General features: G+C 37.8%; 1 protein-coding gene across 1 annotated transcript; it reads right to left on the bottom strand.

Annotated features, from left to right (window-relative positions):
• Positions 1-1,972: 1,972 nt before the first annotated feature.
• LOC134804108 (golgin subfamily A member 6-like protein 22) lies at positions 1,973-17,086 on the bottom strand. The gene is made up of 2 exons (XM_063777049.1): positions 17,026-17,086; positions 1,973-4,570 (listed from the first exon to the last, which is right to left on the bottom strand). The coding sequence occupies exons 1-2, from the start codon at positions 17,044-17,046 to the stop codon at positions 3,695-3,697; spliced, it is 897 nt and encodes a 298-aa protein (XP_063633119.1). The 5' UTR covers positions 17,047-17,086; the 3' UTR covers positions 1,973-3,694.
• Between the last annotated feature and the right edge of the window lie 10,542 nt (positions 17,087-27,628).

Below are 27,628 nucleotides of genomic sequence, written 5' to 3'. Positions count from 1 at the left end.
ATTCATTGTTTTCTTTATACGTAACTTTTATTTTCACATAGCTTGGGTACAGGTCAGTGACACTGACAGGTGTCATCTAAATACAAATTTTGCATAATTTGCATTTGCGTTTTATGAGATGGCAGCTGTCACCAGGTATGAAAAAGGCTGCTATTTAACTGATCACCAGATTTAGTAAAATTTAATACCAAAAAAATCTATTTTACCACCCTAAAATAATGAATGATCACCAAAATTATAACACCATTTTAATGTGAAATGATTACCAATTTTATTACATATTTACTATCCTTTTAAAGGAAATGACACCAAACTAATCATTATTAACCCAAAAATAGTAAATGATTACCAAATTTCAAACCCCATTTTAATGTGAAATGATAACCAAATTTTTACATCTTGCCATCCTATTAAAGAAAATGACACCAAAATAATCATTGTAAACCCAAAAATAGTAAATGACCACCAAAATTGTAACCACATTTTAATTAAAAAATGTGCAAATATTTAATATATCGTTATCCTATTAAATTAATTAATCCACATCGTCACCTTTTTCTAGTAGCATTTTATTTCTGTAAATGGTCGCAGTTCAAACCTAACCTAACCCACTTTTCTAGTAGCATTTCTTTTCTGCAAGGGTCGCAGTTCAAACCTAACCTAACCCACTTTTCTAGTAGCATTTCTTTTCTGTAAGGGTCGCAGTTCAAATCTAACCTAACCCATTTTTCTAGTAGCATTTGGTTTCTGTAAGGGTCGCAATTCAAACCTAAGCTAACCCACTTTCCTGATAGCAGTTTGGTTCTGTAAGGGTCGCAGTTCAAACCTAACCTAACCCACTTTTCTAGTAGCATTTTTTTTCTGGAAGAATGATTATTTTGGAGTCATTTGCTTTAATAGGATAGCAAACTTAACCCACTTTTCTAGTAGCATTTCGTTTCTGTATGGGTCGCAGTTGAAACCTAACCTTACCCACTTTTCTAGTAGCATTTCGGTTCTGTGAGGATTGCAGTTCTAACCTAACCTAACCCACTTTTATAGTAGCATTTCGTTTCTGTAAAGGTCGCAGTTCAAACCTAACCTAACCTACTTTTTTAGTACCATTTCGTTTCTGTAACGGTCGCAGTGCTAACCTAACCTAACCCACCTAACTGATAGCAGTTTAACTTACTTTTCTAGTAGCATAACGAAATGCCACGAGAAAAGTAGGTTAGGTTAGGTGGGTATTCGGTTGGCGAGGTTGCGGAAGAGTACTTCGGCGTTCCTGGGATCTCGCCATATAGCAGCGAGGCGGCAACAGAGGGGTTTTAGTGGGTAAACCTGGGGTCTCATTAGCCCACAACAGGGAGTCCCACATAACCATCCCGGCCCGTCCCCGCGCCGGGTGGTATGCGTAAAGCATTTCCCCTCTTAAAGAAAAAAAAAAAGGTGGGTATTCGGTGCGGGGTACGGGGGGTTGAGCGGGAGGGGCTAGTAATTTTGGCATCAGTTTACTTTATTTGGTAGTATGTATACATTTTTTGGTAATCATAGTGGTTTATTTAGGTGAAAATATCGCATTAATTTGGTCTTCAAGATTTGGTGATCATTAATGATTTTTGGCGATCATTCAATATATTTGGTATTTGAATACAATTTGAAGTGCAGTCGTAATTAAAACGGTGGTACTTTTGTATTTTTAGGCCTTATTTTTTTGGTGTTCAGTAATTTTTTTTGGTAAGCATGATTTTTTTATTTAGGGTACCAAAGTATTTTTTGGTGGTCATTATATTTGTAGCCTATGAAAAATACTATAATATTAAAAAAAAATGTTTTTGTTTCATATTATTCATATGCAGTGAAATTACGACCAACAAGTCTGAAAAGGTGAATTTTGACTTAGAATTAGAAATTTAGAATCTATTAAGGATGTATGTATGTATTTATGTATTTAGCTTTTAAATATTTTTTTTGCGTTTATAAAAAAGTAAAATAAAACTTCATATTTAATATTAAATTCGTATATTGCTAACACTTAAAAAAACATAAGTATGTTTATAAAACATAAAAAACAATGTACTCTAACACCGGGAATGTAAACCGAGCCTCTATAAAACAAATATGTACCTTAACTCCTCAAAAACAAGGTTCAAAATCGAAGGGCTTCTTTATATAAAGTTAAGCCACATAAAAGGCCTTGGAAATTTTTAATTTATGTAATGAGATGAAATTGCAACAGAATCTAGGAAATGTTTTCATACAATAACTTAATAAAGATATTAATAAGCAGTAGGTCATAAATATGACACAAGTTAAAATAGATGAAAAATGGTGTAAATATTAATTTTTTGTTGATAAATGCTCACCTGAGACATATTCAAATTAGACATTATAAAGCAATATACAGCGTGTCAAATGGTTTCAATTTAAATAAATTAAATGAAAGAGCTCATATTCATTTCGGGTTAAAACTTTGCGTAAACATAATATATGTTTAGCATTAAACATTATCCTAAACTATGAATGCATAATTTAGTTATTATACTGTTGCAATTTTATCTTTAGACTAAAAATAAGTTTAACTTTAACCACTTTTTAAAATTTCGTATATATAAAAAATATATTTTTGGAAAAAACATATTTTCTACAAATAACAAATGTATCTCGCTTAATGCATGGCACGCAATGCAAAACACTGTCGCTTGCTAAAGGACGCAGCTATAAGTTAGAAAGAGATCTAACATACGTCCGTAAATATACAATCGCAAACAGCATTCGCACCGCGTCGCCATGCAAAAAACTTTATTCAAGAATGATCTGGTTAATTTAACTTGTAAAATCAACAAACTGGTCAATTTAAGGTAACAGAAATCTACAAAATAGAGCAGACAAAAATCAGTGTGAAACACAAGATAATTTCGAATACTGGCCTTTTATAACGATACCACCAGAAAGGTGCCATTCTAATGTCAATCCGACGATTTACTTGTCCCTTAACTGTAGTGTTTTGTTTCCGACAAAGCTATTAGGTATTTAGGTCAATCTGATTGAACTGCACAATACTTTAGAGATAAATCTTTTAAATAACGCCATCGAGTAGATAAAATTTTGCATATTGACCTTCATAAACATAGCTTGCTTGTCCACAATTATATTGCTGTTGCACTCATGCATATTTATGAAGTGCGCGCGAGTGACAGAGACACGTATTTACAGGTCAATGGACGAAATTCTACTCGACAAACAACTGCACTTAAGGTGTCCTATAAAGATACATTCCATACGGTGTCAAAAAATTTCAGGGTTTTCTAGCAGATTAGGAAGATTTGGCATTAAATCGTAATCATAACACTACAGTTTTGGCAAACTACCGCTACAACATCCCTTTGAGTACTATAATAGCATATTTACAATTGGTAACTGGTAACAATAGTTAACAAAGTGACTACAATGGAAGGCAAAAGGACCGACGAAACTACAAAATGGTATTCCATATATACAAATATGTTTCGGCCGTTAGACCATAAGACAAAAATAGATTACATAAAGTTACTCCTATGGTCTATCCTTTTGTCTAAACCCTCATTGCACTACCATATTTAGACTGGCAATGATCGTAGCGAGATATGAAATACTATCGAAAGTATCTACAGTATCTTTATCTACAATCATTATTATAATATGGTAATGAAATGCAAAGAAAGTGGTTACCTAATTAGTCCCATCCGTGATGCTCGTGGTGGATCGGCACCCACTCTTTTTGCCAGACTGGTTTCCATACCTTTTTCCACGCTGGAACCTCAACAGTCTTCCATACCGGTACCTGAATCTGCTTCCACTTCTCTACCCAGATCTTCTTCTGGACTGGAACCCAGATTTCTTTCTTCACCGTCTTCCATATTTGTACTTTCTCTTCTATCCATTCCTGCTTTTTCTCCGTCACCCACGCTTGCTTCTTCTCAGTTCTCCAGATCTGCTTCCATTCTTCTTTCCATTCTAGTTTCTTCTCCACTACCCATTCTTGCTTGTGCTCAGTTTTCCAGACTTTCTTCCACACGGGTTTCCAGATCATCTTCTTTCGCCATAAATCGTGGCTGGTATATTCCCATCCATGGTCATCTTTGCCTAAGAACTTTTCTCCGGGAACGCCTTCCTTCACCCATTCTGGGACGTAAGTTTGTTTCCATTCGGGAACTTGAACAGTCTTGGTCACTGGCACTTTGATTTCTTTCCATACTGGTTTCCAAACCTTCTTCCAGTCTGGTACTTGAACCTCCTTCCAGATGGGTACTTGTACTTCTTTCCATATTGGTTTTTGTACTACTTTCCAAGCGGGCACCTGTTCTTCTTTCCACTGTTGTACTTTTTCAGTTTTCCACGCTGGTTCTTTTTCTTTTTTCCATTCTGTTTTCCAGGCTAGTTTTTTCTCGGTCTTCCAGATTTGCTTCCATTCCTCCTTCCAGACGAGCTTCTTCTTCCACACGCCCTCGGGTTGATGCCAGCCGCCCGGAGAGCGCTTCTCTCTGGTCGCCTCTGCTACATCCTGGGGGACTGGGACTGCCAACGCAGCCGCGAGGGCCACTAACAGTAGCTGCAAACAAAAATATGTCTTAACATTTTGAGTCGTCTTCAAATTATATATGGCTACAATTTCTTTCATGAACTTATCAAGAGATGCCTATTTATCAGGCCATTTAGATGAACTAAAATATTTTCATATAGCATAAAGAATAGTCCTAGGGGTCCTGAATCTGAGTGTAACTCCTTAGTTACTGGTAGATCCACTCGTATAATAGTATCCGCAATATATTATATTTCTCAGCATGGGGAAAAATCATTTATTTAGGTACATACAATATATATGTCGGCGGCCGATCGTAAGATCAGGCATATCGTGAAATTCCTAGGCATATCGTGAAACGTGAAAATCTTTGACTCCTTCCTTGATTCGACGGAGCCCCGCTACGCGGGGCTCCTAATCCTGGGCAGTTTGCCCTTCGGGCATCTGAAGCAACCTAACGAACCTATCCTAGCTATCTATTGAGTTAATGTGACTATCGTCAAAACATTACACAGGAACATTACGATCTGCCTGATCTTACGATCGGCCGCCGACATATGTACAGTGGTACTACTAAACGAAATTAATAACTAGCTTAAATCTATTTAATTACACAAACGGGTCTACCGCGATATAATTTCATTGTTTTTACCTTTAATTCCGACGTTTCAGCTGAGTTGCACCAGCTGTGGTCACGGAAGGTCAGTCTTTCCGTGACCACAGCTGGTGCAACTCAGCTGAAACGTCGGAATTAAAGGTAAAAACAATGAAATTATATCGCGGTAGACCCGTTTGTGTAATTAAATATGTGTACAAAACGCGAGAGTTTAAAGTGTTATATAGCTTAAATCTATAATAGGCCCCTGTGGAATCAATTTACCAATACGTAAAAAGGTTAAGTTTGTTAGGTTTTACCGATATGTTTAAAGTATTACACCATCGGATACGAGTATCTAGTCGTCCAACGAAACCATTTAAGTGCGCGCTGGAGTGTATTGGGTAATTTTTAATGAAACTTGTCACTAAACAAATAGGAATGTTGACCCGTTGAGCTAGTCTAGCTAGGCTTAGACTGTGATTACACTACAAGCTACGTCAAATTAAAAAAAAAGTCTAAGGTTAGATAAGATGCTATTTCGTTTTCCAATATTTTCATTATTTGTCTCACGGTTGAATTTAACTATTTTTTTTAACTAGAATCACTAGCATTGTTATAATATAATAGGCATTTTTTGCGATAAATAAAGCTTCTCTTTAGTTCGTTTCTTAATTCATATCAAATATTTCACTAAATGGAAATAAAAGTTATACTTAATTACGTTTTTTTTTGTCTAAATCAATCGATATCTATTTTTAACAAACACCAGAGTCTGTAAATTGCCATTTTCATTTAATTAAGTATTTAATCGTATGGCGTATTTATATAATCATATCAAGGAATAATTTTCCTTGCTGTAGGTATAATTGTCATATATTTGCTGTGACTTATTTTTGAAAGTGTTTTTCAATAAAAAGATTATTTATTTACCCTTTCTCTATTGCTATAAAACGAGGTAGAGTTAGACCAAGAAAAATCTGCAACGATTTTGATAGCACTCGCAGTGCAAGTGTTATTTTAAACGTCAAACTTCTATGAAATTGTGACGTGTAAATAACAATTGCACTGCGTATGCCATCAGAATCGTTGCAGACTTCTCTTGGTCCAACTTGAATGAATGACGGCACTTTCGCAACGCGTCTTTTTTGCGTCGATGATTAATGAGTCGTGTATGAATGAATTGAACAAAAAAAAATGGTCAGCTAAAGAAATATAAACAACAGTTTTGAACCTGCACATCTATGTTTGTTTAAGCTTCCCGATTTTCACCTTTGTTTCGTACAAAACCCTTTTTTTATCTCGGATCGAGGCAGTTTTAGAGTAAGTTTTTTAGAACTATACACATACAGTGTGTAAATACTGTAAATTCAATACGGGCGAATCTTTAAACGATGGTTAGTATAAGGAAGTCTTCTTAAGTCCTACGACTTAAGAAGTATATTATTGAGATAAATTTTGCTTAGAAATACAATGAAAATATAGAGAGGTAGGTTATAGGTTATAGAGGCCGAACTGTTGACGGGGCATTTCTTTTATGATTGGGCCCTTTATGGGTTTTCTATACTGTATTTATAGGTAGTGCAGCGTTACGCTTTGGCAGAAACCTTTTTATGAGTTAATTCCCGACGTCTAGTTTGACAACTGAGAAAAAAGAAAAAAAAGAACGGGACGTCAACGTGAGAGGATATTTTATGATATTTTCAAAGCTTTTTCACGAAATAGAATTAATTCTGCCTATATCGATGGCAAAAGTTTTAAACGGTCACTAAGCATCGCTATATAAATTGGGAAAACCGCTTTTTGTCGCGGGTAAGTCCGTTCGAATCTTTTATTTTATTATCTTATTTGTTTTCATATCTTTACTTTAGCGTAGCCCTTCTCTTCGTTCACAGTTTTCTTATTCGAGGAATATTTTTACAATTACATTTGTGGACGCGGACCACGGCACATGCTACGTTACCTGACATAGTTCATCCTACGATTCCAACATCAGCCTGAGTGTGGGCAGTACCCCATAGACCTAAGCCTATTCTCGACATCAGTCTGAGCGTGGGCAGTACACCATAGGCCTGAACCTATTCCCTACGCAGCGCTATCTCACAACTCAAGGGAAGTGTCCATCCTTTTGATTAATTCAACAAAATCGACAATTTAAAAGCCAACGCTAAACCATTCAACGACTTCTTTTGTATATTTTTCTTGATAAATTATTGCTCGCTGCCTTTGTTCCTGTCTGGTACCAGTAGGGAACACATATCCTGCTAGGTAGCTTTTTAGTTTATAAGTGTGATTTCGGTGGCACGTTGTTTTTTAAAAATTACCTGGATTGTAACTTAGTTGATTTCGGTGGCACGTTGCTTATTAAAAATTACCTAGATTGTTACTTAGCTGATTTCGGTGGCATAGTTTTTTTTTACTGTATGTATGATTTTATGTGGGCAAGTTATTTCTTATCTTTTTTTAAACTGTAAATAAAACGTTTATTTCGTAGCAATCTTCGTTATTTCTTTTAAGTTTAAATTTGCTACAAATTGGCGCCCGAACTCAAAAATAACTGTGAGATAACTGTATTTTTTTTTTAGAAAGGGGAGGGAGTCCGTTCATTCGGCCTTACTGTAACGTTTAGTTTCGTGCCCAAGAGTTTTGAGTAGTGTTATACATAATGTCGAATCAAGGTGGAGGATCCATTGGTGACACTCCACACCGACCACTAAATCCATTTGCTGACCCAAATCCACGTGTGCTAGCCATGGATAGCGGTGACATGCATTCATGTCAATTCGCGGAAACACCATCGCGGTCTGGGCCATTTGTTGCTCCTACTTCTGGACACCAATCCGGATCTCCGAATCCGATGTATACAAGTCACCGATGCAAACCCGAGTCGCTGACTAAGTGGAATCTCACTTTTTCGGGTGAGAACTGTGTGCGTGATTTTTTCAGTCGTGTTGAAGAGGAGGGCATTGCGCGTGACGTTAGACCATCCTACGTTGTACAGAGGTTTCACGAGCTGCTTTCCGGCAGCGCTCTGAGGTATTTTCGCGCTATTCGCCAGCCGGAGCTTTCGTATGTCGATCTAAAGTCAGCGTTTATGCGCACTTTCGATATTGTTGATTTTGATTTTAAAACAGAACGTCAACTACGAGAGCTAAAACAGTCCGATACACAGACCGTTGTCGATTTCGTCATACAGGTCCGTGACCTTAACGCTAAATTGCGCTTTCCGATTGGTGAAGACGACCTATTTACTATCGTCAAATACGGTTTACACAAGCGATATCATCCATGTCTTGCCACAAATATTACAAGAGACATGGACGCCTTGCTGGAAGTAGCTAAAAATTTTGAGGCATTCCAACCACGGGTAGTTCCGGCTACTACAGTGGCTCCAATTAACGCCCAAAGTCCAGCATGTCTTAAGTGTGACACTTTAGGACACGACTATAGGGGGTGTCCAAATGTTCGAGGTGTGGTGTGCTTTCAGTGCAAGCGGGCAGGTGCTGTGACCCGGAATTGTCCCAACTGTAACCCTCCCACGCCACAAAAAAACTAGGTGAGGGCGATGCCACGTTCAACCCTTCGGTGTCGCCGATAGTCATAAATAACTGTCTTGATAATAGATTATTTGTCGAAGTTTTTGTTTCTGGTACTCCTGTTAAAGCTCTTTTAGACTCTGGTGCTATGAGGTCTCTCATCGACCTCTCACTTCTTAGGGATTTAGGCTTAAATTATTACACGGGTATAATGCCAGTAGTGGTATCCGCGGACAATTCACCGATCGAGATTCTTGGTGGAGTGGAACTTTCCATTTTTTTTCATGGAATGTCTATCAGCCACCCATGTCTTGTAGGTAGGGAGTTACCTACACAATTTATCCTCGGAATGGAGTTCTGGGATGTGTGCGGATTGACATCGGTCATCAAGCAGTTTTTCGAAGGTGAGAACAGCGGTAAGCTTTTTGTGCCGCCTACTCACGTTCCTGTCAGCGGGCACATCGAGGCTAATGATACTCGATATTTACATCCGAGAAGAGTCCTTTCTGCCAATCAAGAACTCAAACTCCAGTCCGTTATCAACACCTTGGAAGACATCTCTTCTGACAAGATAGGTCTGGGATGTACATCTTGGCTCTCCCACAAAATCGAGACTATTGGTCCGCCTATTCGTCAGCGTTATTACCCACTGTCTCCAGTCAAGCTGAAGATCCTTCATGAAGAGATTGACAAGATGCTTGCAATGGGAGTCATACGGCCTTCTCGGTCACCGTGGGCAAGTCCAGTTGTAATGGTGACAAAAAGCGACGGAAGTGTAAGATTCTGTGTAGATAGTAGGAAATTAAACAGTGCTACTATCCGCGATTCCTATCCACTTCCGCGAATTCAAGACATCCTGGATAATTTACGTGGTGCCAGATACCTCACATCGCTTGACCTTAGAAGCGCCTTCTGGCAAATTCCGCTCGCCGACAAGGACAGTTGTGAGCGTACAGCGTTCATTGTACCTCAACGCGGTTTATTTGAATTTGTTCGTATGCCTTTTGGGCTCACGAATGCTGCGTCAGAAATGCAACGGCTAACTGATATGATAGTCAACTATGAGTTTTCACCTGAATCAGACGACTTTGTATTTGGTTACGTTGATGACTTAATTTTAGTATCTCGCGATTTTGATAGTCATCTAAACCTCATCACCAAAGTCCGCGACCGCTTAAGAGAGGCCGGTTTATCTATCAATCTAAAGAAATGTGAATTCTGCAAATCGGAGCTCAGATATTTAGGGTACATTGTTAATGAACGCGGGCTCCAAACCGATCCGAAAAAGTTAGAGGCGATTAGTAATTTCCCGACGCCTACGACGGCAAAATCTCTACGGGCATTTATTGGTATGTGCTCATACTACAGACGTTTTGTGGACAATTTCTCATCGATCATCGCGCCTTTAACGTCTCTTATCGGAAAAAAGAAAGGCAAAGATCCCATCAGTTGGAGCAGTGAGGCTGAATCAGCGTTTAAGCGATTAAAGAGGGTCCTTATTGATTCCCCGGTAATGGCATGTCCAGATTTTACCAAGCCATTCGTGTTGCAATGTGATGCCAGTTCAGTGGGCGTTGGTTCGGTTTTGGCCCAAAATATTAATGGAGAGGAGCATCCCATTGCTTATTACTCACGATTGCTTTCAAAAGCTGAACGAAATTACTCAACGTCAGAACGGGAGCTGCTCTCGGTTTTGGAATCTATTAAACACTTTCGCGGTTATCTCGATGGAATAAAATTTAAAATAATTACGGACCACATCGCCCTAAAATGGCTCATTACCTTAGACAATCCAAGTGGCCGACTAGCTCGTTGGGCTACTCTGATATCCCAATACGATTTCGAGATCGAGCACCGAAAAGGCGCGTTAAACGTTGTCCCAGACGTTCTTTCTCGTCCCCAAGTCGGTTTGATTTCCTTCAGACGGGGTGACAGTATAACGACGGACCCCTGGTTCGAAAGGGTGTTTACAGGTACAACAAGATCGCCACAAATATTTCCGGCGTATGCAATACGGGACGGTGTTCTATTGCGTAAGATGGCGGTTGATAATCCCTTAGAGTCTAACTCCTGGCGGACGGTTTTGCCTAAAGGTAAAATAAGAGAGGCTATCGCTGAGATTCACAACGGGTTCCCGAATGTTCACCCTGGGGTCATGAAAACTTATTTGAAATTGAGAAGTTTATACTATTGGCCAAATATGTATCGCGATGTAACCGAATACCTTGCGGAATGCCAAGTCTGTAAAGCGTTCAAGATTTCCAACACACAACCGCGGGGACACCAGCTTTATCCAAGACCTGTATATGCTCCACTAGATTTAGTTTCAATAGATTTGGTGGGTCCTCTTCCGATAGCCTATTACGGGTATCGATATATTTTAACCATGGTTGACGTTTTTACAAAATTTGTTTGGTTGGTACCATTGAAGAAAGCTGATACGAGATCTATCACTACTGCATTGGAGTCGGAAGTGATATTGCGCTATGGAACGCCATCTAACGTTCTTTGTGATAACGCGACTGTTTTCCGTAGCGTGGCGTTCGTAGATTTTTTGAGGTCTTACGATATTCCCGGTCCGTGTTACACACCCTATTACTCGCCCCAGGCTAACGTTGCAGAACGCTACAACCAAAGCGTGGTCACGACACTGAGTATTTTGGTTGGTAACGATAGCCGCACTTGGGCAAAGAATTTGCCAAAAGTAGCGTTATATTTAAATTCATGCGTAAGTCTCGCAACTTCGTATACCCCCAATTTTTTAATGTATGGACGTGAGGTAGAGACTACACGACAAAGCGCCCATTCTCAGACTCCAGGCCCAGAGTTGGCCCGTAGTCGGAGTGATCGCGCCTTGAGCCTTGTAGCACTCCAAGACATTTATGCGAAAGTTGCTGATTCCTTGTTTCGTGCTTTTCAACGGAACGCTAACACCTTTAATGCGAAAAGGAAGGCTGTTATATTTCAACCAGGTGAAATAGTATGGCGGAAGAATTTTCAGCGTTGTCCTGTCGGGGAAGGAACTGGCGGGAAGTTCGCTCCGCGGTTTGTTTCGTGTCGCGTAGTCAGGTGTATTTCGCCGCAAGTCTATGAACTGGCTGACGTGAGTTCACCTCACGTCGGTTTTTATCACGTCAAGGACATTTTAAAATAGCTTGAGAAGTAAGTTGCGATAATTTCGTTTCTTTTTTATTGCGGGCATAATTCGTTTCGAGTGTGTTATAAGGTACCTACCGTTACTTTTTGTTTGCGAGTTGTTGCATCTACGCAACACTCGTTTGTTATTAGTGTTTAAAGTTTTTTAATTTGTTAGGAAGAAGGAATACCTTGGCTGAGGATCAGATTAGGGTTTATGTATAATGTTAAAAAATATCTGATCACTTGTTTGCGGTTTCATTTCCTATATTTGTAACATGACTATGAGGTAATTCTAGGGAATATTATGTTAAATCGGGGGTGTTAGTTTTTGGTATTTTTGTTGAGATTCCTTTCATAACAACAACCTTTCTTTGTGTATGTCAGAGGATGTCTGCAGCGTTACGCTTTGGCAGAAACCTTTTTATGAGTTAATTCCCGACGTCTAGTTTGACAACTGAGAAAAAAGAAAAAAAAGAACGGGACGTCAACGTGAGAGGATATTTTATGATATTTTCAAAGCTTTTTCACGAAATAGAATTAATTCTGCCTATATCGATGGCAAAAGTTTTAAACGGTCACTAAGCATCGCTATATAAATTGGGAAAACCGCTTTTTGTCGCGGGTAAGTCCGTTCGAATCTTTTATTTTATTATCTTATTTGTTTTCATATCTTTACTTTAGCGTAGCCCTTCTCTTCGTTCACAGTTTTCTTATTCGAGGAATATTTTTACAATTACATTTGTGGACGCGGACCACGGCACATGCTACGTTACCTGACATAGTTCATCCTACGATTCCAACATCAGCCTGAGTGTGGGCAGTACCCCATAGACCTAAGCCTATTCTCGACATCAGTCTGAGCGTGGGCAGTACACCATAGGCCTGAACCTATTCCCTACGCAGCGCTATCTCACAACTCAAGGGAAGTGTCCATCCTTTTGATTAATTCAACAAAATCGACAATTTAAAAGCCAACGCTAAACCATTCAACGACTTCTTTTGTATATTTTTCTTGATAAATTATTGCTCGCTGCCTTTGTTCCTGTCTGGTACCAGTAGGGAACACATATCCTGCTAGGTAGCTTTTTAGTTTATAAGTGTGATTTCGGTGGCACGTTGTTTTTTAAAAATTACCTGGATTGTAACTTAGTTGATTTCGGTGGCACGTTGCTTATTAAAAATTACCTAGATTGTTACTTAGCTGATTTCGGTGGCATAGTTTTTTTTACTGTATGTATGATTTTATGTGGGCAAGTTATTTCTTATCTTTTTTTAAACTGTAAATAAAACGTTTATTTCGTAGCAATCTTCGTTATTTCTTTTAAGTTTAAATTTGCTACAGTAGGTACTAATTTATTTAATTTTTAATTCTAATGTTTTTTAACGTAATTTAATATGAATAAAGAGTTTTAGTATCAAAAAAATAAATAAAAATGAAAATATTAACCGTACAAAATAATTCGGCCCGCAATGTAAAGCAACACGTTACGAGATACGAGCTTTTCATAGTGCTGTCTACGCTAGTATATACCGGGTGTGGCCTGTAACACGAGCAAATAATTAAAACATAGGTTGTATTCCTCAAACGATGACACTTTTGTTCAACAACTTTTAAAAATTATGAAGTATTTAGAGTCCCTATTTTTCATACAAAATAAATATTATCTTCAATGGACGCCATCGCCACGCTATATCATTGTGATTAATGTTGCTTGTCACGCCTTAAACATAACAAAATTCGTAATACATTGCGTCTTAGAATAAACTTTAAAGTGTATTAAAAATCAAAGCACAAGTTAGTTTTAAAAGTTGCTGAACAAATGTTGGTCAGTATGAGGCGTACAGCCTACAGTTTAGTTTTTTGCTCGTATTACAGGCCACAGGCTGTATAAAAAGCACGTATCTCGTAATGTCATGCCATGTTATGTCTCGTAATGTTTGCAGTAACATTGCTGTACGGTAAATTTTCAAAAAATAATTAAAGGATCATAATTAGGTAGATGTAACTTAAAAAAACTTCTTAGTTAATGATTTGAGAATGTGAATGAGTTTAATTTATCGCCCGTATTAATTGGATTTACACACTGTATTTTTGAATCGTTAGAACGGTTGCCCTAGACCTAGACAATGAAAAAATATCTAATATAGTCCTTTCCAGGATATTTAGAATTGTATATAAATATGTATTACTAGAAAGAACTCTAAAAACCTGTTGCGTAAAGATTACTCGTGAAAATCAATTTGTAAATCTGGTTTTAAAAAATTACACAATTCATTCGCAATACGGTCACCCAACACCCATCCTTCAATTGACGTGACTATAGTTGCTTAACTTTAACCAATTGAATGCCCACGTACTACGAGTGTTTTCGATTTTGTAAGAACGTGTTATTTTGTATGGGGTTTTCCATTTTTTCCCTACATTATATATCACAAAGAAAATGTAACATTTATGTTCTTTAATCATTGAAAATAAAAGTAGTTGGTAGATGACAACTACAACCTTACAAGTTCAATATGTATTTGTTAAAAAAATGATAAATACTCGATTTCGTTTAGATAATCCATATTGGATGAAATTAAGATATTATACTGGGTCAAGCAAATCTTGTCAGTAGAAAAAGGCGTGAAATTCAAATTTTCTATGAGATGATATCCCTTCGCGCCTACATTTTTCAAATTTGCCGCTTTTTTCTACTGACAAGATCTGCTTGACCATCTATAGATATTAATAATGCTTTATTAGAAAATAAAAGGATTAAATCATAAAAAAAGTGTATAGAAAAATTATAAGTAGTTAGCCAGCCTGAAGATATTCAGTACTCGTATAGTTAAAATATATTTTTACCCGTATGTAAAAATAAATTCCTGATATTCCCTTTCAATGCAGTTCAGTACAGTGATATCCTTTGTACAGGAACATAAGTAAATATTCCTTTACAAAGGATTGAAACCAATAGGAAAAAAATTAGCGTTGTAAATAAAATGTTAAAATATCAATCTGTGAAACTGAAATGGATATTTTGTTTAAATTACGAGCACGTTTGAGGGTGAAATAACTCCCATTTCAATCAAATGTAGTCAAATAATTTCGATATTTATTTTCTACTGCATGTGAATTTTAATTAAAACGGTTGATGATTCCAATTTTAAACCTCGACGAGCACAGTATTTGTTTTTTGACATTTTCTGTTCTAATTATTAAAATAACTTTTAATGCTATTTTAATGATATTAAGGAACTTTCAGTTTATGCAATTGTTTGATAGCGTCAGGATAGCGCAGCGGTCGGCAACAAGCGGCCCGCGGGCCGCATGCGGCCCGCGAACCTCTCACTTGCGGCCCGCGAGCCGCCTTGGCTGTGTTGTATGTAATATTGCCAAACAACAATGTCTGATAAAGTCACACGTATTAAAAAAAGTGCGGCCCGCGTCTACTTCCTTACCTACTATGTGGCCCTTGGCTGCTAAAAGGTTGCCGACCGCTGGGATAGCGTATACAGTGTGGAACAATAATTCGGGCCCTGGAGGAAAACTACCTTAAATCCTTAAGTTGGCTCATTTTAGGAGACATTCATTTATTTTTAAAAAGAAACAAAACTGCATTCAAATATCTTACTTTTTTTCTTAAATTTTTCTTGTCTAAAAAAATCTGGAGTACTAAATGTTAGATTTTATTTTGTACGACAGACGAGTGTAAGACCTAATGTTTCTTGGAGAAATGTTATCATTAACATTAACTGTATCGACTAGTAGAATAAAATTACGAGTGTTTATTTTTTGGAATTTTTAGTCGGTTCGAGTCCCGGGTGAGGCAAGCGAGTTTAAAAAAATCTTTGAATGCAGTTTTGTTTCTTTTTTAAAATAAAGTAATGTCTCCTTTCAGTAAAATGAGCCAACTTAAGGATTTAAGGTAGTTTTCCTCCAGGGCCCGACTTATTTTTTCACACTGTATAATAGGTACTAATGCTAAGAATTTTTTTTTGGAAATTTAAATAAATATTTTTTTTTATTCTTAACGGTTCCGTTTAAGTTTTAGCAGTTACATTTAACTAAGAAGTGCTATAGTCCGTTTTTAGGGTTCCGTACCCAAAGGGTAAAAACGGGACCCTATTACTAAGACTCCGCTGTCCGTCCGTCCGTCCGCCCGTCCGTCCGTCCGTCTGTCACCAAGCTGTCTCTCATGAACCGTGATAGCTAGGCAGTTGAAACTTTCACAAATGATGTATTTCTGTTGCCGCTATAACAAAATATACTAAAAAGTACGGAACCCTCGGTGGGCGAGTCCGACTCGCACTTGTCCAGTTTTTAAAGTATAAATATAACTAATAAGTATGAATAATATTTTGTTGTAAATATTATTTATTTTAAAGCTTTTAACAGTAAAGACTGGCCCAAAAATACGTTCATAAAATTACAATGTTTTGGGCGACACTGTACCTATGTATATGTATAATTTATCCTATCACTCAAAACGCAATTATCACTATAAAACCTACTCATTAACTTTATCAATCAAAATTTAACCATACAATAAAAAACAATAATCCACATTATTTTCAATATAAATCTCAACACAATTTACCTATACACAAACACGAAAACCTCAAAAATATAAATAATTACATACGTCAACAGAAATACCGAGAATGAGTTTTTACTCAAACCGCGTATATGCAATAACTATGCAGCCCAATATTGATATTGATTGATTAACAGCAATATTCAACAGCAATAATTTATTAAATCGCATGGACTATTTGTTTTCACTTATAATGTTTAACCTCGATGAACTGACTATTGACTGAAAATAAGCCACGAATCGTAAATGGTAATTATATTGGAAGGCACACACTTTAACAATATTTGATATTGACCGCACAATTATTTACGTTATATTTAAATAAAGAGGCTTGTATTATGTACATCGCACGTTAAAATTTACACACACATTTTAATAATTACACTGTATTTATACCCCCAAAATTAGCCCGGTCAAAATAGCGATATTTTTCGCACGATATTTTATAAATATATTTTTTTATATCTAACGCACAATATTTTTTATAGACACATTTTGAACGGACTATCGGACTTTAAACACCACACTGCCAACACCAAAAAATAGCCTTAATAAAATATCGTATGCTATTTCACAGTAAAAGAGGTCGTATGTACTTATATATTAAAATACGGGCTATGTAACACTGTCACTAACCGTGTATGTAAGAGCTCTCATCTTGAGGAGTGAGCCTACACTAGAGGTCTGCGTATACGCAGGGCGTATATATCTCGACGGCGGCCCCTCCCTTGCCCGGAAACGTAAGGAGAATAGCATATGCTTATACATCTATAATCTATAATTACTTATGTTAATATGTTATGCGAATATTACAATTTGTTAAATATTACACATAATTTTTAAGTGGTATAATAAACATTTTTTTGATAACATATGGTGCTACTTTACCGCACTAGTGCGATAATTAGCACATTACGTGACTATGTCGAAAATTTAAAGGGCCTTAATGTAGGTACTGCAAAACGCTGTATAGGTGCCATAGTACATGTGGGAATAGATAATTCTGTCGATTAAAAAACACTCCCTTCGGTCGTCTTTTAATTTAATTTACCGCTACTCGTTGCCAATTTCCTATTTTTCGCAATTGTATCGTAATGTACTATTATATGGTGCTACTTTAGCGCCCTAGTGCGGTAACTAGCATTAGGTATACGTGCGTATGTCGAAAACTTAAAGGGCCATTATGTGGTGTAAAACGTTGTACAATACACGTGCGAAAAGGTAAATAGCAACTCGTGACGATTTAAGACACGCCCTTCGGTCGTGTTTTAATTTATCGCCACTAATTGGGTCTCTATTGTTTCCCATAAAGTTTTAAGTCATAATGTATTGTTTAGAAACGCGTAACTTCTCAGGATTTCCATAAACAGTGATCGGAATAGGCAGAGTATATTTACCTACACTTGGTAGAACAAAGTCATGAAGTGGAGACTTCCTTGCGATAACATTTTTTTCCGGGACTTCCCGGATTTAAAAATCAGTAAAATAAATAAAATCTCATAATGTTTCCCCAATGTACGTAAAATTAAATAGTAACCACAACACTACAAGTTTGTACTATAGTTTACGAGTGATAATATAACATTATTGTATTTATATTATTTCAAACTTGTCCGTCTCTTTTACGCCAATACCAGCTGTGTTTAAGTGAAAGAGATAGAAATAACAGTATTACTATCTACTATGTTAATTGTTTTTTCCATTGTTATCGTCTAAAAGACAAAGCAGATGTCGTTATCACTTATCGCTGTTACCTGCAACCCTTTTTATGCATTAAATAGAAAGTTGACATCAGTTTCTTACTATCCCTTGTCGAGTACGTACGGAAGTGTAGATACTGTGTTTTTTGGATATTTGACATTTGCTTGTTTACTGGAATTTCGCCTGCTATACTTGATTACACACGGCCTGAACTCGGACACCGATTTTGCTTTGGTTGGATTTCGCGATTACTGGATACTGAAAACACCACGGATACTGCAAAACTACCAAGTTTCAAGGTAAGATAATGTTTTTATTATTTAACATTTTTATCCTTTTCATTGTGTGTATAATCGAAAGTAAGAAAATAAAGGCTGAAATATATGGTCACGAACTATGACTATTGACTTGAGTCACTTGCCTATGTTCATAATTTGGCCGTGTAATGTATTAAACCTACATACATTATACTTACCGTACTGTACCTACATTAATAGACACGTGTAAGCTTGTAACGATTTAAATCATAAATATATCCGAAAAACACTGGTGTGTACTTGCCAGACTACAACTAAATTTGAGAAAACGGTTATAAACTCTACTCGGAGTTTGTACCTTAAAATGGGGTTTTGTGTTATTTGCAAGTTTGCACGTGTTGATTTTGATGAAATAATAATAACTTTGTACATAAAGAGACTTTATTAAAAATAAATATAGAAGAATCCGTTTATATATTGGTTGTTTTATTTTATGCCTATTTATTGTTTTGAAGCAGTTTGCATTGTTTTTTGTACTATTCAGAACAATATTAATTATTCGGTAAGTTCCCGGGACTTTAGTCCCGCAAAAAAATTTTGTCGTAAGGAAGTCTTCACTTTTTATCTATGTTCTACCAAGTGTAGGTAAATATACTCTGCCTATTCCGATCACTGTCCATAAAACAAACCTAACCTAACCTAACCCAGCGTTTCTCAATCTTTTTTTTTTGACGGAACCCTTTTGGAAAGCGAAATACTCGATGGAACCCTACAATGGCGATGGCGGCATAGTAACATTTTTCGAGGCGACTAAAGCATAGTGTTCTAAATTCTTGCGGAACCCCTGCAGGGGTGTCGCGGAACCCTAGGGTTCCGCGGAACACACTTAGAGTATGGCTGGTTTACGGTATATTTATTATTTATTCATTTTTTACCAAAAACATGAAACAATTGGGATGTTTCCTCTACTTAAAATAAATATGCTGTGCACGAAAGAAAGCACCAGATAAAAAGCAAAAAAAAAGGAACACAGAGTATGGCTGAACTAACCTATCTATAGGAAATTACCTAAATTAATTAATTATTATAACATAACCTTACGAAAATCCTGTAAAGTTAACGGTTTCAGAATTATGACTAATGATGATAATCTAATAATCATTACATTATGACTTTCAATAATTATGTCAAACAAAGGAATCCGTTGCGAATTTCCTAAGCGGTCACGTGACGTACCGTTTCCTACAACACTTTTTATATATATATTTGGTCAAGCAGATATTGTCAGTAGAAAAAGGCGGGAAATTTGAAAAATGTAGGCGCGATGGGATATAGTCACATAGAAAATATGAATTTCGCGCCTTTTTCTACTGACAAGATTTGCTTGACCATCTATAGGTACATAGGTATACATTACTTAAAACTATATCACAACCTCATTTCAGTGTTACAACATCGGCATATATATCAACATCTTTCTTCTCCCTGCCCTCATCCCACGTTATGTGGGGTCGGTTCAAAATGTTTTTAGGGTTCCGTACCTAAAGGGTAAAACGGATTACTAAGACTCCGCTCCATCCGTCCGTCCGTCCGTCCGTCCGTCCGTTCGTCCGTTCGTCCGTTCGTCCGTCCGTCCGTCCGTCCGTCCGTCCGTCTGTCACCAGGCTGTATCTCACGAACCGTGATAGCTAGACAGTTGAAATTTTCACAGATGATGTATTTCTGTTGCCGCTATAATATAACAACAAATACTAAAAACCGAATAAAATAAAGATTTAAGTGGGGCTCCCATACAACAAACGTGATTTTTGACCGAAGTTAAGCAACGTCGGGCGGGGTCAGTACTTGGATTTTTCCATCGTGCTCTATCTTTAGTCTCCTCAGCACTCACTCCTTTCTTTCTCATATCCTCTTTCACACAATCCATCCATCGTTTTTTGGGTCTACCATCTCCTCTCCGTCCATCAACATTCATCCCTAACATTATTTTGCCTATATGGCATTCATCCCTCCTCTTTGCATGCCCATAACATACCACAATTAATGGTACTACCTATGGATGCCGACTGTACACTTAGTAATGAAGGTGAGTTATTCATAATAATCTATACACAGTTATTCATTTTTGAACCATCTCTGAGTATACACACAACACCTCATAAAGAAGGAAACACATAAGTACGAACTAAATGATCTTTACCCAAGCCTCATGTTTGGAGTAAAGTTAATAGAGTCAGACCAAGAAAAGTCTGCAGCGGATTTGATACCCCTGCCGTGCAAGTGTTATTTATACGTCATAATTTATTTAGAATTTTGGAGCAAATTATGCAGCTAAATTTCATTAGACACAATTTAAGGTATTTGTTGTAAATTACAGATACTTTGCTCCCCAAAATGAGTCCATTTTAATAACTGCCTATTTAGCTCGTGCGTTTATTCTAAAGATAAATAAGCTGCTAGGTAATTGTTAGCATTGCTGCAAAGCAACGCTTTGTTTTGAACACCAAACGAAATCTCGCGCAACGTAAACGTAGTAGTGCTCGTCATGCTAATGCCCAATAGATGACACGTTGCTGTCACCTCTATTGATAATGACTTAAGTTTCAAGATGACATGTACTGGGACCGCGTCGAACACCGGTACGTTTACCTTATTAGCATCGCAATACAGCGGGGAAATGCTGCTAGCGCTCTCGGCACCATGCCAAAGGGCCACAGATGTATTTTAGTTTTTTTTAGTTTTATTTTATACACAAGTACCGGTACCATGAGTCACTGACAGTGTCAAAACTGACATATACGCTAACGTCTACGTAATTTACTTTCTATACATCTCGCTCGCACTAATATGCGAACGAGCGAGATGCATAGAAAGTAAATTACGTTCTCGATAGCGCTTATGTCAGTGCCAAACTGGTGGTAGCCACAAAGTTCGTTTTTAATACCACGAATGTATTGTTATTAATTTATTATGTTATTCCTTTAATAAATTAAATTTATAAAAACTATAAAAAAACAGAGTACCCCCGACGCAAAAAGAAGGGTGTTAGGTAACCTAGGGGTTGTGCACAAATCACGCGAGGTGTTTTCGGCTACTTTTTGACCCCCCCTCCCCCTTGGTGATATTTGGTGAGGTTTTTGGCTACTGGTTAACCCCCCTCCCCCCATACAACCTCACGTGTATTTTTTTGAATTTTTTTCATTCGACCTAATTTTAAGAAAAATAGTACTGTATTGTATATAGAAAATCTTGTTTATTTTTCTATTTTCGTTAAATAGACTCGCTATTTTGAAGTGCAGAGTGAAGATTTATGTTTAACGAAACCGAGAAAAAGTATCTACTCATGTGGTGGATATTTTTTTCTTAGTTTCGTTCACTGTAGAAAAATACACGTGGATTTCCTTATACCCCTCTCCCCCAACGTGATCTATCGTGATTTTTTCGTGACCCCCCGTCCCCCTGTCGAACCTCGCGTGATTTGTGCACAAGCCCCTATATGGTTGACGGTAGGTAATGTCTGTCTGTGACATCATAGCTCTCAAACGGAAGGACCGATGTTTCAATTTTAATACTAAGGGTTAATCTTTTGGGGTTGCCTAGTGTATATCGCCTATAATATTATAAACATGTGTTATTAAAGAAGTTGATTACGCGCTGCTGGCCTACCGGTAAGAGCGTGCGACTTTCGATCCGGAGGTCGCGGGCTCAAACCCCGGCTCGTACCAATGAGTTTTTCGGAACGTATGTACAAAATATCATTTGATATTTACCTGTCGCTTTTCGGTGAGGGAAAACATCGTGGGGAAACCGGACTAATCCCAACAAGGCCTAATTTGCCCTTTGGGTTGGAAGGTCAGATGGCAGTCGCTTTCGTAAAAAACTAGTGCCTACGCCAATTCTCGGGATTAGTCGGGGATAAAGCGAGGAAGATGCTTAAATTAAACAACATTGTTCCTATACAGATGTAGTGCATTGTTTTCCATCGTATTTTCTCGGAAACGTTCGTATTCGTCATGCTACTTCAGCCTCAGCACATTTTGTAGCGAGACTGACTGAAATAGCAAGACACGTTCGTACGTTTCCGTGAAAATACGAAGGAAAATAATTAAGCTCTACATCTGTAGGCACTTTTGGCCTGGGGTCACTGGGTGTACGCTGTTTTGGTTTCACACCGACCCCTATGGACAGAGCTTATAAGACGACTCGCACTCACCACCCGTATGGTGTAGGTATAGGTCAGTGGTGGGCAAACTTTCTTCATGGGGGGGCCAGAAAGTTTAGGAAATTTAAGTGGAGGGCCAGAATTGTAGCCAAAATTAATTTTGATTTGTGATAATCGTGGGCCAATGCCATATACCCCATATTCTAATTATTTCATACGACCGGCGGCGGGCCGGATAAAATCCATTCGCGGGCCGCAGATGGCCCGCGGGCCGTACTTTGCCCACCACTGGTATAGGTCTTATAAAATCTCGCACGCGCGTCTTTGGTTTTGAGCCATACCGGTTCATGCTCTGACATAACACATACTGATGTAAGTGATATTTTTAATTGCATTCATTTGTCCTTGTGAGACAGCTTGACATTTTCATTAATTTAATAAGTAATGTTAATTGTTGTTTACCAACAGAAATTTTAAACGACTACGGATCGTCCTTGGTCGAATTGGTCGAAGGGGTCCTTGTGGCGAGTTGCTCCTCAGTCCTTAAAGCTTAAAGTCTATACATGAGCAGTCCTTAATTTTTACACGTCTTGCTCGAAGGTTGCAACCAACAGCCCAACCAACTTTGCCCCGAACTCGGAAGTAGCTGTATGTGTTGTAAAGCCTGAGTGGACGCTCGAGTTGAGCGTGCAGCGGGGCGGGGCGTGCGGCGTGCATGTTAAACAAATGCAAACGTATAGGAGCGGCCTCAGTGCACGCTGCTCAAATCACTTGTGAGCCCGACGCCACGCTGCACGCCCCGCCGAACGCTCCGCTTCTAGCGTCCACTCAGGCCTTACGCTAAGCTGCCATCGTCTCTCAGTCTTGAGACCCATGGAAATAATGATCCCATTAGCCAATTAGCTGAGTTGCTAGGAATACGTAAGTATTATACGTTAATGTGAAGTAGGCTCAGAATCCCTAATGTAAATTTCATTCGATAGCTTGACGAGACAGTCGTGACACACGCGTTTGCGTTAACTGTCATATTTTTGTATGAGTTTACTAAACGTCCCGCTTGGCGCGCTATTCAAAATCACATACAAAAATAGACATAACGCAAAAAGCGAAAGGACGTCACGCTAGCGAATAAAATGTACACTAAGGGTTCACCGCGAAAACCGAAATTCGTAAATTGCGAGGATCTTTCTCTCTTACTCCAATGAAGGCGTAATTAGAGTGACAGAGTACAAGGAAAATAAAATTATGGTTGGCAATAATGACTTAATGACTATAAAGCCCCATTTACATGGCGCGATAACTTGCATGCTAAGTTATACGATACGATACATTGCTAACTACAGAGTACAGTAAGCAGCAGAAGTTGCTAAGCGGGTGAGGTGTTCAAAATTACCTTGACACGCTCTTATTCTCTTAATAATAAAGTCGCGTCAAGATCATTTTGAACACCACGCCCGCATAGCAACTTCTGCTGCTGACTGTACAATGAATTCAGTCGACCAAATATTGCAATCTATAGAAAATCGCATGCAAGTTCTTGAACCGTCTAAATGGGGGAAGGTAAAATGTAATTTGGAAATATTGACTTAATTTCATGGAAACTACAAATAAATCGATTTCTTGTTCTTTATAATAATATACTTATAGTTCGTTTTTTTAGCATTAGAAATAAGGTAAACAATCTTGATGTGTCTTTTAATTGAAAAACACATTTTATTAATAAGATACGGCACATATAGGCACATATGTAACAATTATGAATCTAATACGATCATTTATATTCTTCTGCTTTCATAAGTGATAGTTATTGATTTTTAAAAAGCGTATTTCAATTAAAAGACATGTCAAGATCGCTTACCTTCTTTCAAGTTCTTTCTAATGCTAAAAAAAAAACTATATGTAGGTATATTATAAAGAACAAGCAATCGATTTATTTCTAGTTTTCATGTAGGTTTCATTCTACTTATGTACTCGTACACGGTGTTTTTTAAACTTCTTTAATTTTAAGGGTGCATTCTTGAGCTTAATTTAACTTACTTTCTCATAAAGTTTTATTTTGGCGAAGCCGTGTGTGCTGTGTCGTCACGCTCTATCTACATATTGCTTGTATTTAGGCGCGGAGCGCGCGCCACATTCATTTTCGCAATTTGGAAGTTTATGACAATAAATCGCAGGTTTATAATACAATCGGATTAGGACTAACCTAGAAATCTCTAGGACAGTCCTGAAATTTGGTATGTATGTTAATAAAGGTTGTTTTTCATGTCCACACTATTTAACTTTCGGGGTCCTCGAGGAACCGCATATTTATTATATCTCACGAGAAATAGAATCGACATATTCCAAAAAAATCGAGCGTTTAGCTAATGAAGGTTCTAAGTAACCATAACTTTCCCAACTTTTCCAAAACATATCACGTAGTAAATTGGGCCAAGTTCGCTAGAAGCGGTGCCTTGAATACACTACATGCTCATTTTTAGGCCGGGTTTCGTAAGTGTTACGATTTGAATAAGAATGTATGGCCGCTAGCCCTAGGCAAATAGATGACATGATATTTTATAATAAATGTTGGTGCCGTAAGTGTTGGTAAATGCTTGAGTCTTTGGACATCTGTAAGACTCAACCTGCTTTTGAGTGTTGTAGTTAAATTACATAAAATAAAGTTTTCTCCTCCAACATTTCTACTTTCGTTAATTAAATAAATGCCTGTTAGCGTCTGTTCGGAAAGAAAAGAGTCGTGGAATGTATTGGGCCCCATACTGCATTCCACGACTCTTCTCTTTCCGCACAGACTCCAGTGATAATATATCTAATAAAAGGTTCATTAGAGGCGCGGCACGTGGGTCGCGCTTGTCTATAGGATCAAAACTGCAGTTTTGTTTTGAATATTCATACAATAATTATAATTATTGTAGGTACCTACAAGGTTTGAAGTTTTTTAAACACTAACTTCTAGGCAAAGATCTTCAAAATCTGTATAGGTAGGTATTTGCTGTGATTGTATTTATCATTTTAGGTGTTTGCTGCTGTCGTAGAAAAAATATTGTGTGCAACGGTAAGGTGGTGGTAGTGGTGCTCGACGCGGTCGCGGTCCCAGTAGATGTCATCTTGAAACTTAAGTCATTGTTAATAGTACCACCACCTTACCTACATATAAGTAATTAGGTCTTGAAACGCTCGTGCCTATCTTTACAAAACTCGACTTCGTCTCGTTTTACAACTTCGTCCCTTGAGTTATAAGAACCCCTATTATGTGCCTGTTGCACAAAATACTCAAATATTATTTAAAAGGAGCACTCCCATACAATCGAAGCTACGCTCTTATTTTAAAACGACATGAAGAAAAATACGCGTCGACTTGAGAACCTACTCCGTTTTTTTCGTCCCATTTAGGGGTGACACCCGACCGTGAACATCAGTAGTACGGGTAGTACCACCCGTAGTAGTAGTAAAAATTAGTTGTAAAATGTAGTAGTAAAATGAAAGCGATGGAGTAAATTCTGAGCTATTTAACATAAAATACAATTACTCTTTTTAAATATATTTTATAATTTTGATTGAATTTTGGGGTGACACCCACAATTTCCGCACCGGGTGCCACCCATGCTAGCTACGCCACTGCTTACACGTAACATTCTATGTCTGGTACTATCGCCCACACCTTTAACTGTACATCGGTGGACCTTATCCCTTTTATAATGAGGTCCACCAATGACAGATATACAATTAAAATTTGTTATAAATACGAAGGAAATATAGCGAGTAGAAGTTTTGCATGTAAATATCGTCATTTTGACAGTTCTGAACAACTGACAGGCCGATACCGTCCGGCGGACTGTTAATCAGTGGGCCCCTTAACTGGCGCGGCCGCGTGCGAGGGATTTTACCCACAATGGCGCCTGCGTGCGTGCGCCCGCTCCGTGCACCCGCGCCATCTAGTGGACGCCCTTAGAACTGTAGCGCCCTTGGTCTTTCTGAATCTGAACAACCTCGTTTTAAGCACATTTTGTTTAAACAATACTATTAGTATGCTACTTGTCTTTTTACAGAGTGATGTTTGTCAACGATTGGCAATAGATGTCAATGACACGGACGGCAAAGTCTCAAGGCCATATATGTGGATTAGGATCTTTGTTACCTATATCCAGTTTCAATTTGTATTTTATTGCGTATAAATAAGGTAGATAATTGAATGAGTTTGAATCGTCAATTATTTTATTGTTGAAAGCGAAAGTGAAGCGTTCATATCGTCAAGACTTCTAAAGCCCTGGTTTCCTAGGATAGCGGTGCCGTCATATAGCGGCTGTCTCCATACAATATACTACTCCATCCATGTATTTTGTATGGAGACGGCCGCTATATGACGGCACCTAGGTAAACAGAGCTTAAAGTTCTAAGTTCAGTTAAGATTTTCTTTGTGTAGGCTTAGAAAGGCCTTAAGATTTCTATTCATACTTTTTGGCAACCGTATTATGATCTACAGTGATCGGAATAGGCAGAGTATATTTACCTACACTTGGTAGAACAAAGTCATGAAGTGGAGACTTCCTTGCGATAACATTTTTTTCCGGGACTTCCCGGATTTAAAAATCAGTAAAATAAATAAAATCTCATAATGTTTCCCCAATGTACGTAAAATTAAATAGTAACCACAACACTACAAGTTTGTACTATAGTTTACGAGTGATAATATAACATTATTGTATTTATATTATTTCAAACTTGTCCGTCTCTTTTACGCCAATACCAGCTGTGTTTAAGTGAAAGAGATAGAAATAACAGTATTACTATCTACTATGTTAATTGTTTTTTCCATTGTTATCGTCTAAAAGACAAAGCAGATGTCGTTATCACTTATCGCTGTTACCTGCAACCCTTTTTATGCATTAAATAGAAAGTTGACATCAGTTTCTTACTATCCCTTGTCGAGTACGTACGGAAGTGTAGATACTGTGTTTTTTGGATATTTGACATTTGCTTGTTTACTGGAATTTCGCCTGCTATACTTGATTACACACGGCCTGAACTCGGACACCGATTTTGCTTTGGTTGGATTTCGCGATTACTGGATACTGAAAACACCACGGATACTGCAAAACTACCAAGTTTCAAGGTAAGA

Source organism: Cydia splendana, chromosome Z, assembly GCF_910591565.1.
Source record: "Cydia splendana chromosome Z, ilCydSple1.2, whole genome shotgun sequence".
Classification (NCBI taxonomy): domain Eukaryota; kingdom Metazoa; phylum Arthropoda; class Insecta; order Lepidoptera; family Tortricidae; genus Cydia; species Cydia splendana.
Note: the sequence above shows the minus strand (reverse complement) of the source record. Positions and strands in the feature narration are given on the sequence as shown.

Bases quoted from the DNA above. Each gene is read 5' to 3' on its own strand.
- LOC134804108 (XM_063777049.1), bottom strand. From the start codon at position 17,046: ATGAGAGCTCTTACATACACG. The intron at 4,571-17,025 runs GTTAGTGACAGT...TTTTGTTTGCAG, and splicing joins TGAGAGCTCTTACATACACG to CTACTGTTAGTGGCCCTCGC.